The sequence below is a fragment of the Geotrypetes seraphini genome, chromosome 18 (genome assembly GCF_902459505.1).
Source record: "Geotrypetes seraphini chromosome 18, aGeoSer1.1, whole genome shotgun sequence".
In the NCBI taxonomy this organism is placed as follows: Eukaryota; Metazoa; Chordata; class Amphibia; order Gymnophiona; family Dermophiidae; genus Geotrypetes; species Geotrypetes seraphini.
Window position 1 is genome coordinate 39359227 of NC_047101.1, and position 13271 is coordinate 39372497.

The 13271-nt window shown below is 38.8% G+C and overlaps 1 protein-coding gene across 2 annotated transcripts in view; it reads left to right on the top strand.

Annotated features, from left to right (window-relative positions):
• The window catches only part of PCDHB1 (protocadherin beta 1), a 66683-nt gene that overhangs the window by 2761 nt on the left and 50651 nt on the right, over positions 1-13271 (top strand). Inside the window, exon 1 of one of the 2 annotated variants that reach the window (XM_033927456.1) lies at positions 5094-7722. The exons of the other annotated variant lie outside the window; for it this stretch is intronic. Within the exon in view, the coding sequence (XP_033783347.1) occupies positions 5302-7722 (2421 nt within the window). The 5' untranslated portion in view covers positions 5094-5301. Of the gene's footprint in view, positions 1-5093; positions 7723-13271 lie in introns of those variants that run through there. 2 annotated transcript variants of the gene reach the window in all.

The following is a 13271-nucleotide window of genomic DNA, read 5'->3' on the forward strand; positions in this document are numbered from 1 at the left end:
ACTTTATATTAATTTAAGTACATCTCTGTTGTTATATCAAAGAATGAGCTATCTGATATTTTCTTCAGTGTGATATGAAGACTTTCCAGTACAAAAAATATAAATTATAGTTTTTATAGGGTTTCTCACCGATGAAAAGCCCTGTTTTACCTATAATGAAATAGGGGGAAGGGGTATAATGCGGACCTCATGAACTGATGGACCTCACGGATCTAAAACTGCATGTCCTTAAAAATCTGAGGTCCGTGCCACTTGTAGTTTCTGGCTCTGACAGACCTCAATGACAATTTAGCTCTGACGGATTCATCTCAGCATAGGGAGGGAAAAGTATTAGGATCCATCAGCGCTAAAATGTCATAGAGGTCTGTCAGAGCCAGAGACTAGTGCTGGAGTGGCTCTAAAACGAATCCTTTAAACTGGTTTCCTGCAGCCCCAGTAAATTTAAAAATCTGAGGTCCATGGCTTTGACAGACCTCTATGACATTTTAGCGCTGACGGATCCTAATACTTTTCCCTCCCTATGCTGAGACGGATCTATCAGCGCTAAATTGTCATCGAGGTCTGTCAGAGCCAGAAACTACAAGTGGCATGGACCTCAGATTTTTAAGGACCTGCAGTTTTAGATCCATGAGGTCTGTCAGGTCCACGTTTTACCCCTTCCCTGAAATAGGCACCTCTGTGACTGTTTAAATAGACAACCAGATTCAGCTATGTGAGAAACCTCAGACATCTCTTTGACTTTATAAATAGACATCAGATTCATTCCCAATAGTAGACAAGTACTGATGCACTAATATACAGCTACTCAAAAAGAAGTGTAAAATTGTGTATGTACTCTACATGTGTAGCTGTCAAGTAGTGTGTGAACCAAATAGTGTGTGATTTTATTGTGTTTAACAAACTGAAGTCTTTTGAACATCAGTCAACTTTATATAAGGCAATTTTCAATTCTGCTACAACTTTAGACCTAGAATCCTCCCCCCCCCAAAAAAAAAAAAAAAAAAAATTAGGACATGCCATAAGAAGAGCAGCTCCTAGCTCATTGACATGGTCCACCAACAAGTATGGTTTTCAGGGTATTCCTAATGAATATTTGCACATACTCCCTCATTTGTGTGAAAATATATGCTCTGCATATTAATTAGGAATGTCCTGAAAACCAGACCTATTTGTGTCCTCAAAAAATCAGAAGTTGGGTACCCCTATATAAGAATAATACTTTACTGAAAGTATCATTAAAACACAGCATCAAAGAAAGTCTGTCTTCCGTGTAGGTATAAAAATGTTCCATTCCAGTCCTGTGCTTAAGACTACTTTGTATGAATACTGCAGTTAGAGGATTTCACTGTGATATAGCATTCTATACGTGACCATGCTGTCCAGAAGGCTAGCTTGATAGACTGATGCTTAAAAGAAGATGCATCATGATGTAGTGGTCTGCATTGGTGACTTTGCCTTTAATTTTATAGGCTTTGGGGATCTTTAATAAACCAATATAATGAAGCAAGAATGTCTTACAGTATTATAAGCTGATACTACATTTGTTTAAAGCACATTGCCAATATCTACATGTATACATATTTGGAATGATGTGAATACATTCTATACACAACATGGCAGTGAGAGTTTTCTGTTCAATAAATTTTTATTGAGTTTTAAAAATAAAATATACAGAACAAAAATCTTACAAAGAATATCAGCTCAACTCAGTAAATACATTGTAGATATATAAATTCAAAGAAATCAACAATCAATTATCACCACAATACAAACACGATAAAGTACCTCCCAACACTCCCTCCCTAACTGCTGAGCAAACATTGTAGCCCAAAACTATGAAGAGCAGACTAGTAAGAGGAAAAAATGCTTCATCTACATGGGCATGCTATCCTTGAGTTGAAACCTAAGGATTGAAGAAGGATTCTAACTGAGTTTAAGATACACAGCCTTTACATCAAAGCACATCATTTTCCAGATTCTATACAGGTTACCCAAATTTGGGCCCCCAGATTTGGGCACATAGAGCAAATGTGTGTAGAAATTAATGAAGTAACAAGATGTCTGCAATCCTTATTGATATGTATCGACACTGATTTGGATTTGCATGCCCATATGCCAGTGTGCTGTTCTATAAGATTGTGCACCTAAACTGTCTTGTGTGTGGCCCAGAAGGAGTGGCCATGATAGGGCATGGACAGGTCAGGGGGGCACTCCCAAATTTAGGAAGATGGTTATAGACTACCAAGGGAGAAAAATATTTATTTGGCTTTAGCTCACACCTTTCCAGGCAAGTATTATAGGTATTCTCCTGTCCCTGGAAGGCTTACAATCTCCTTTTACTAAACTGTGGAAGTGCTTCTTACAGCGGGCTGGCGAGGTAAATGCTACAGCGCTCATTCAATTCATATAAGCGTCAGAGCATTTACCTTGCTGGCATGCAGTAAGAAGTTCTTCCGCGGTTTAGTAAAACCCAATGTAAGTTTGTACCTCAGGCAATAGAGGGTTAAAATACTTGCCAAAAATCACAAGGAGCAGCAGTGGACTTCCCTGGTTGTTACTCCAGTGGCTAAAACTCCATATTGACTCAGATCATCCATTTATTATAAGGATGATGGTAGTGTGTTCCATAAGGTTATGATAAAACAAGGACTTGATCTTGTCGTAGCTTTTATGGACCTCGGAATTGACATCAAAGAAGAACATCAAAGGAAGAACAAAAAATTGCTCTCCAGGAGAACACAGTGAACAGCTTGAATAACAGCTATAGCCAACCAAGATGAAAACAAAGGATAGAAGTACCATGATCCTGAGGTCTTGCTAACATTAAAAGTTTTACAACACAATTTTGGATTTCTTGCAGTTGACCCCAACTCTTAAATATTAACCCCAAGGACATTGCAATAATGCAAACAAGATAGTACTTCTGGAAGAATATCCAAACCGAGCATATGCCAAGCTCTTAAATACAAATTGTTCTGTAAACATAAAAGAATCACCAACCACAATAATTCTATCAATAAAGGGCAATGAGCCAAATTCTTGTTAACTGCCCAATTATCCGAATAACACACTATCCATCTGTTCTGCAACCTGTGCCCCCATAATAACAGAGCCACCCACACTGGGAAAAGCATCAGAAAAGCCACATTTCAACACCAACCCACCACTCTCCACCAATCAGGCCACTGTGCTGCGCACCAACCCCCCTGAAAGTAAATCCCAAACCCACGATGCCCCCGTCAGCGCTAAAATGTCATATAGGTCTGTCAGAGCCACAGACCTCAGATTTTTAAATTTACTGGGGCTGCAGGAAACCGGTTTAAAGGATTCGCTTTAGAGCCGCTCCAGCACTGGTCTCTGGCTCTGACAGACCTCGATGACATTTTAGCGCTGACGGATCCTAATACTTTTCCCTCCCTAAGCTGAGACGGATCCGTCAGCGCTAAATTGTCATTGAGGTCTGTCAGAGCCAGAGACTAACTACAAGTGGCACGGACCTCAGAATTTTAAGGACATGCGGTTTTAGATCCGCGAGGTCTGTCAGGTCCATGAGATCTGCGTTTTACCCCTTCCCTGAAAAACCCAATAAGCTCTATTCTATGCAGTGTTGATCACTAGTAGAGAATGACATGAGGACAAATTTTTCCCTGTCCCTGTGGGAACTCATTTTGCCATCCTGGAGAGTTCTTTTCCTGTCCCTGCCCCATTTCTGCAAGCTCTGTCCTCATTTGCACAAGCCTCAAACACTTTAAAATCATTCAAAAGTATTCAAATAATTCAAAGCTTGTGCAATTAAGGCAGAGACAGGGACAGTTACAAAACTCACGGGGATTTTGCAGGAAAATTGAGATCCTGCAGGGACAGGGCCAAATGTATCCCTGTGTCATTCTCTGATCATTAGAATAATATCCCACTCCCCCAAATAAAAAAAAGTCACATTATACAAAATATGTTTCACAGATCTCCATTATCAAAAAGGTCAGAAATTGTAGATGTTACTAGGCTTCAGAAATGCAAAGGCAGTAGATGAAGACTCTGGCCAGAACGCCTGGTTTCCATAACAGCTTTATAAAATAAATCACTGCAGCCCAGTGAGAATGGGTTTTTTCACTCTCTGGAAACTCAAATCCATTAAATCATATTTTGATACGTCAGCATTCAGAATCCTGGTACAATCCCTCGTACTAAGTCAACTTGATTACTGTAACATCGCCTATTTAGCAATCTCCCAAAAGAATATGCGACGTTTACAATTAATGCAAAATGCAGCGGTCAGATTAATCTTAGGGCTAAAGAAATTTGATCACATGACACCTTACTACTGGCAGTTACACTGGCTTCCAATGGAAGCACGCGTAAAGTTTAAGTTCGCCTGCCTCTGCTTTAAAGTACTATATGGACTCCTAAATACATAACTGACCTTTTCTCCTTCTCAGCCAACAGACACAAGAGAAGCTCACATTTGAACTTCGTTTTCCCCCCAGTTAGAGGATGTAAACTGAAAAAACACCATCAACACCTTCTCTCACATCAGGCAGCATTATGGGGTAAAGATCTAGAACAATTGCTCTCGCCCACTACTTATGAGGAATTCAGGAAGCACCTAAAAACATATCTGTTCCTGAAATATCTAGACAGTTGACCCGTACATCTCTCTCCTCATTAACGGTTCTCTTGACCTAAAAATCACTTGCTTTCACATCTTTTAAGTTCAATCAATTTGTACCTTCTTTTATTCTTTTGTAAACCGCATAGAACCTCACCATACTGCGGTATATAAACTGTTATTATTATTATAAACCAATTTGCCCCATAATTAAGACATCTATGTACATAGGCAAATATGTTTTAAATGAATGTATGAACATTTTTTTCCTTTCAAAGATTTCACCATTAGTTCAGTAATAATGATATAATTACATATGGAGATGAAAATGTTATACTGCTAATCAAGATACTAATCTAATTCAAATGCTAGTAACATTTTAAAAAATTGGTTTCATAAATTGCCTTGCAGCTGATAGATGAGACACCGGGTGGCAGTATTGGACAAGTTGGTGTTGAAATAGCTACGACTTTGCTTGTATGCAAATTGTACGCCATAATAGCATCTCTAACAAAAGAGATACGATTGGAGTAGAGCTTCCAAAACATAACTGGATGAGATATACCCCTTTTGAATCATTGCATATAATCTAAGATACTATGGCACTGAAAGTATACCTTCTGTTCCTCTGAGCTGTTGCTGGGAATATTTGCAAGGCCTGCCTGATCGGCTGACATTAAAGACTGGCGAACAAGATGGCGAACCCCACTCTACAAAGGCAAGTTGTGGTTTCCCTTATTTTCCTTTGCGTGACAGATGCAGTAGCTGAAACACTCCAGTACTCTATAGCAGAAGAAATGGAGATCGGGTCCTTTGTAGGTAATGTTGCAAATGATCTAGGACTGGATAATAGAAAACTAGGTATTCGCAAAGCTCGAATAACGTCTGAAAGTAGCACCCAGTATTTTCAGCTGAACATGCATTCTGGCGACGTAGTAATAGCGGAAAGAATAGACCGTGAAGAGTTGTGTGGGCAGATGGTCCCCTGTGTACTATATTTTGAATTTCGCTTGGAAAATCCGGTTCACTTTCAACGAGCAGAAGTACAGATTCAGGATATCAATGACAATGCCCCTATGTTCCCGAAGAAACGGCTGGTTTTAAAAATTCACGAACTGTCGCCAATAAAGACTCCCTTCATTTTGGAAAGCGCGCAGGATTCAGACGTAGGTGTTAACGCTGTCCAAAATTACACAATTAGTCCGAATAAACACTTCCGGCTGGATGTCCACAGTCGAACCGACGGCAGCAAATATGCAGAGCTGGTGTTAGAGACGCAAATAGATCGTGAGGAGCAACAAGAAGTTAACTTAATCCTTACTGCTATAGATGGTGGTCTACCCTCGAAATCCGGCACTACGGAAATAAAGATTTTGGTTCTGGATGCCAATGATAATTTTCCTCAGTTCAGTCAATTAGTCTACAAAGTTGAGTTAAAGGAAAATAGTGATCAGAATGTCTTGGTTTGCAAAGTTAAAGCCACGGATAAGGACCAGGGCTTATATGGAGAAATAACCTATTCTTTCAATCAGGTATCTGAAAAAGTTCTTAAACTCTTTAAATTAAACCAATCTACGGGTGAAATAACTGTTCAGGGCTCCGTTGATTTTGAAGAAGCAAGAATGCATGAAATAGACATGCAAGCAACAGATGGGGGAGGGTTATCTGCCCATTCTAAAGTTCTTGTTGAGATTCTGGATGAAAATGACAATTCACCCGAGGTGATCATTACATCAATTGTTAGTCCAATTCCAGAAGATTCTTTGCCGGGTACAGTGATTGCTGTTCTCAATGTAAGAGATCGAGATTCTAAAGAAAATGGAAAAACTGTTTGTTCAGTCGAAGGCGTCACACCGTTCTCCTTAAGATCTAGTTTCAAAAATTATTATTCTCTGGTCACTGAAATTTCTTTAGATCGAGAGAAAGTGTCAGAGTACAACATAACCATTATTGCAACAGATTGCGGATCTCCAAGTCTAACTAGCCAGGAAACAGTTAGGGTACAAATATCAGATATTAATGACAACCCTCCTCTGTTTAAGCAGAATTCATACACCATCTATGTTAATGAAAACAACAGTCCATCCTTACTGATTGGCACCTTAAATGCTGTTGATTTAGACTATGAGCAAAATGCCAAAATTACCTATGCCTTATTGCCCAATGAAGTAGGTGAGATTTCTGTGGGCTCTTATCTTTCTATCAATCCAGAAAATGGAAATATATATGCTCTACAATCCTTAGATTATGAAAAGATTCGAGATTTTCAGGCAGTTGTGAGAGCCACAGATGGAGGTTCCCCTTCATTAAGCAGTAATGCAACCCTTCACTTTCAAGTAATGGATGAAAATGACAATCCCCCCATCATTCTATATCCTATACAGGAAAGCACTTCTCTTTCTAGTGATCTGGTACCCAGATCTGCACAGGCTGATTATCTTGTCACTAAGGTGGTGGCGGTAGATGGAGATTCTGGCCAGAACGCCTGGCTCTCCTTCAAGCTACTAAAATCCACAGATGCCGGTCTATTTAATGTAGTTGAACATAACGGAGAAATAAGGACCACCAGGCCAATGACGGAAAGAGACAATAGGAAGCAGAAACTTATCATCGTTGTTCGAGATAATGGGAAACCATCTTTGTCCACCACTACAATATTAAATATACTTCTGGTTGATGGATTTTCGGAACCATACATGCAATTGCCGGATCTGCATAAAGAAGAAGGGAAGGATAGTAAGCTAACTATGTATTTAGTTATCGCATTAGCTTTGATATCGTTTATTTTTCTGGTTTCCGTGGTGGTGTTTTTCGTTTTCAAAGTAATTAAAACACGAAGATGTGAAAAAAAATATTTTTCAGCCACTGGGAACTTCTATGATGATAGCAATAAGCCGAATAATTTAATAGATATAGACGGAACTGGCACTCTATCTCAATCATACCGTTATGAGGTGTGCTTAACAACAGACTCGGGAGGTAGCGAATTTAAATTTCTACGACCCTTACTGCCGAATTTTCCTCATCACAATGGAAATGTTGAGGTCAATCTTGGAATCAACCCTAATTCTCAAACTCTTTCTAATCCAGTGGATCAGCAAGACTCTCCATCTGAGGTAAGCAGGAATTTATTTGCAGTAACATTGACCTTCTGTAATTGATGCATTTAGTTAACTATGGCATGATCTTTCTTACCTGACTGTAATAGATTCTCTCTCTTTTTAGTTTTTATACACTAATATTAAAAAAATAAATGAAATCTTATAGCTCACGTGTGTGTGTGTATGTGTGTGTGTGTATGGAGGGGGGGGGGGAGAGTGGCATTCATCTACTATGTTACTATGTATGTTACTATGTTTTAGTGTTTGTCCACTTTTACCCTACCATTTGGTAACATTGAAATGGGTCTATAATTACTAGGTTCCAAATTAGCAGCCTTCAAGTACGGTTTAACTTTTGCTACTATCTTCAGAAAACACTAGTATGGAAAGATTCATTCACAATACAAGTTAGGGAGAGAGCTTTCTGTTCATTCAATTATCTAATAGTTAAAGAAGAACATGGATCAGTTACTCACTTTGATGGCATCATTTGTTTTATTCCTGAAACAACCAAATTTTCATCTATTTCTTGGATCTACTTCCATAACTCACTCCTTGAAGAAACCCACCATAGTTAAATCAACTTCCTCTGCTTAAATATTTTTATTTACTTTCTTAGAATTCCTTTCCTGGCTTAAATATTTAACTGTATCAAACAACTCTTTTGGACTATTAATAGCTTATTGAATTCTTTTAGTGTAATATTTATTATGCTCAATGTCACACACTGAATATATTTAGCTAATTTCAATCAATATCTAATCTAATCTAAGGCTTGGCTTTATATACCGAGTTATCATTCTAAGAAAGCTTGACTCGGTTTACAATAGTTAACTTAACAGAAAAAAACCATAAGAAATAATGACAAAATTTCAAGAAAATTAATTTTCAAAATGTTTACCAAATAAAGTGTTTTTTTAAAAAATCTATGAAAAAAATTGAAGTGAACCAGAACTCCTTAAAAGAAGTGGAAGGTCATTCCAAAGTTGAGAAAATTTAAAAATCAAAGATTGACTAAAAATCTTGATTCCTTTAGTCCCTTTCCTGGAAGGAAGGGATAATTTAAATTGTTGGATACCTCTTGCAAAAGAGAATCTGTAGACATTCCAAGATAAAGGAATAAGAGGAGTAAAGATACCATATAGGATTTGAAAGCAACACAAGCACATTTAAATTGAACTCTAAAATAAACCAGGAGCCAAAGAAGACTCTGAAGCAACGGAGTCACATGGTCAAATTTACATTACGATATGTCTCACAATCATTCACTTCATGCCTACTTCTCCATACTAACTCAGCATTTCCCAATTCCCTCTTCAATGTTTTCAAACCATCAGCATACCATGGTCGATTCTCATATCCCTTTTTAATGGTCACCAGATGTTGTGAAGAATCACATTTAAAGCTGACTTTAATGCACCATACCAACAAGTAACCACATCATGTGTTTCATTATGATTAGATGAAACATATGGAACCTAATTAGTTTGTCAAAAATAAATATACTGTACTTCCTGCCTTTCTGCACTTTTGAAATTGTCTATCCTTAAAGAAAAATCAATTCAAAGTTATCTTACCACTCACTCACAGTCGGCTGTTATATCAAATTCTTTACAAAATTAGAAGATATAAGATCATATCAAGAACATTTCCTGCCTGATGTGTAACTTCCCTAATTTGTGTTAATGAACATGCTATTAAAACCAGAAATAAACAATCACCTAAGACACATTCATGGACATTTTCAAAACACTAAGACATCCAAAAAAATGGCATAAACCGGCACTTGGATGTTTTTCTTGCCAAAACATTTAAGTGCTTATTTTTTTTAAGCCAATTTTCTGAATATCTAGCTAGGCTTCTTAGCAGCTGTGCATCCAAAGTACGAGAGAGCATGTTGGAGGCATGTATGGGTGGGCTTTGTGCAGGCTTAGCACTTGGATGTCTTGCGGTAATAATTGAACATTTCCTAAGACGTCCAGAATGGAGCTTAGATGTCCAAGGTTAGAACTGTTTTAAAAGCATCTAAGTGCCAAAAAAGCTACCCAAACTAACCAGATGACCAATAGAGGGATTAAGTAATGACCCCCTCCCCACTCCTCTAGTTGTCATTGACCCCTCCCACTCCACAAAGATCTGAATCAAACATTACATATCTGTTTCTAGAATAACAGCACCTGGTATGGGAAAGCCTATTAGAACAGCACACAGATGGCTTAAGTAGTCTGGTGGATGGGCTAGTGAACCATAGAGAGGAGGACCCAGGCCCATAACTCACTCTAACCACATAATTTATTCTGAAAAGTGTGAGACCACCAAAACCCACCAAAACTCTACTATACTACTATATAGGTGCTACCTGCAGCCATAAGGGCTATTAGAGTGGAAGACAAGTGGGAATAGTAGGGTGTTTGTTTTTTTAGAGGGGGTTAGAGGGCTCATCAGAAATTATAAGGGGATTATGATGAGATGTACATCTGGCACACTTTATGTGAGGTTCAAAGCAGTGCCCTCTAAGGCAGTGATTCCCAATCCTGTCCTGGAGGAACACCAGGCCAATTGGGTTTTCAGGCTAGCCCTAATGAATATGCATGAGAGAGATTTGCATATGATGAAAGTGATAGGCATGCAAATTTGCTTCATGCATATTCATTAGGGCTAGCCTGAAAACCCAATTGGCCTGGTGTTCCTCCAGGACAGGGTTGGGAACCACTGCTCTAAGGTACCCCACTGCTCTATTGGTATATCTGTGTGGCCAGTCCATTACAATGCTGGCCTCTCTCACATCTAAATGGTCTGAATTTGGATGCCTCTTAAGAGGCTTGGACTTTTTTTGGTTGAAAATGGTGAATAAATTTAGGCACCCTAAGGTTGAATGTCCTGATGTTCAAGATGTCCAAATAGGTCATTAAACAAACAAACAAACAAAAAACCATTGGGACATCTGGTAGTTTTCAAAATGGATATTTTCCTGCCCTGACATTTGGACATCTTGTGGGAACCGTCCAAAGACATCCTATCGAAAATGCCCCTCATAATCTTTCCAGATCTAAAGATAAAGACACTAAAAAAAATCAAAGATAAAAGAACCATCCAATTCTATTTAACTCTTTAAAACTTAACACTCAATTCTTCCTCCCAAATTTTCAATATTTAACAACTGAAAGTCAAGATATACTGTAAAATACCACAATATCTCTTCCTCTTTTATTATCCTCCACACCCATCTGGGCAACACTGTCTCACCACAATAACATCTGATTTCAGCAATCAAGACTCAGTTTCATATACTATATCGTATGCACCTCCTAGAATCAAATCATAAATTAACATTGTCTTATTTCTTATAGTCCTAGTGCTCAAAAGAATAATTGAAGGAAAACAGTAGCTGTACACTTTAAAAAAAAACAACCCCCCCTCCTGAAAAGTAGAGGAATGGAATTTCTGATGCAGTAGTGCATGCAAAAGGGCTCTGGGTGGATGGATATCTTGTTCATCTACTCCTGGACATGGAGTGCCATCTCCCTATGTTTGCACTCACCAGTGGATTGATCCTCCTTAAGACATCCTGATCCAGCGATAAAGTGTGCCAAAATCCCAGTCCAGTCAATCTTCAGACTTCCAGAGGGATTAATGCTGGACTGGAATTTTGGCACTCTTTATCATCAGTGCCTTAAGCCATCAGTGCTTCATGTGGTTCAAGGTAGAGAGATGCCAGATTGGGGAGGGGGGCACCAATGTAAATGTTGGCTTAGGGAGCCACAGTCCCTTGAGCCAGCCCTGTGTGAGACCCAGAAAAGTGGAGAATGCCACTTTAATGGTTAGGAAACTAATGGAGATGCTGCTGAAGGAAAGGACAGTGAACTTCCTAGAATCCAGTGGGTTGCAAGATCCATGGGAACATGGTTTTTCCAAAGGAAATCATGCCAAATGAATCAGATTGATTTATTTTGGGGGGAGACTGGGTGACCAGAGAATTGGATAATAGACATGTGCTAGACATAACCTTCTTGGATTTCAGCAAAGCCTTTGATATGGTTCCTCATAGGAGGCTCCAGGATAAGCTGAATGGACTGAAGTTAAGACCCAAGGTTGTGAAACTGATTGGAAACTAGTTGTCTGACAGACAGAGGATGGTGGTGAATGGAATTTATTCAGAAGAAGGAAAATGATTAGTGGAGTGCCCAGGGAGTGAAATTGAGACCAGTTTTGTTTAACATATTTGTTAAGCTTAGAAGGAAAGGTTTTTTTCCAAACAATATCCAGAGTGGACACTACAGAGGGAGTAAAAAACACAAGGTAATTACAGAAGAAGGTAATTACAGAAATTAGAAGAATGGTCTAAGATTTTTAATGCAAAGAAGTTCAGAGTGATGTACTTGAAGTATAGAAATCCATAGGAGATATACGAGATAAGGCATGAGAGACTGATAAGCCTGGTTCAGGAGAGAGACCTTGGGGTGATAGCATCTCAAGGAGCTCAAGGTAGAAAACAATGGGACAAGTTGATGGTCCTAGCCAGAAGGACTGGGCTGCATAGAGAGGTGTATAACCAGCAGATGAAAGTAGATGCTAATGTTTCATACAAGTCAATGGTGAGGCCCCCATTTGGAGTTCAGTTTTGGATGATATAGCTAAGACTTGAAGGGGTCTAGAGAAAAGTAACAAAATGGTATAGGGTTTGTAACAGAAGATGTATGAGAAGAAACTTGAGTACCTGAATATGTGTACCCTAGAGATGGGAACGCAGTAGAACTAGAGGTCATGAATTGAAATTATAGGGTGGTAGACTTAGGAGTAACATTATAGAGTAGTTTTTCATAGAGAGGGTGATGATTGCCTGGAATAAGTGAGTGCATTGGTGGAGATACAAATAGTGACAGAATTCAAAAATACATGGGATAAACACAAAGGATCCTTATATGCAAAAAGGATGGAATAAAAAAAAACTCTTGTCTGTGCTTAGACAGCAATTTCAGTAGTAGGGAAGTAAGGCCAGTACTTGGTGGACTTCTATAGTCTATGTCCCAAATACAGCAAAAACAAGGGCAGACTTTTATGGTCTTTGTTCTGATTATGGAAATACATATTCGGATAGGCTGGAGTGGGCTTTGATGGCAATTCCAGTGATTAGGAATAGGACCATTGCTGGACAGATTTCTGTGACCCAAGAATAACAGGGATAAGTTAAGAACAATGCATTTTTTGTGTTGCATTCATATCACATGCTATGAGCTTATCTCAGAGAGGAAGGGGAAACACCTTAAGGTTGATAGTAAACTGATGTCAGTTTGCAACATAGTTGAATTGCTGGTTTAATCAAGTATTGGCAATGAATGTAACTATGCTGCATCCAAAATTATAAAACCAGTCTTCCATGATTGTATTACTATTTGTTATGTCAGTATTTGATCATTACATAATATAACCTTCATGAAGTGGCAGGTGCACCTCTGGCCACCTTATTGGGTGTACCAGATGGACCATGCAGGCCTTTATCTGCCATCATATACTATGCTACTTCTTTTCCAAGGTGCTGGTGGGAGGCTTCACTCCTCTGAGAT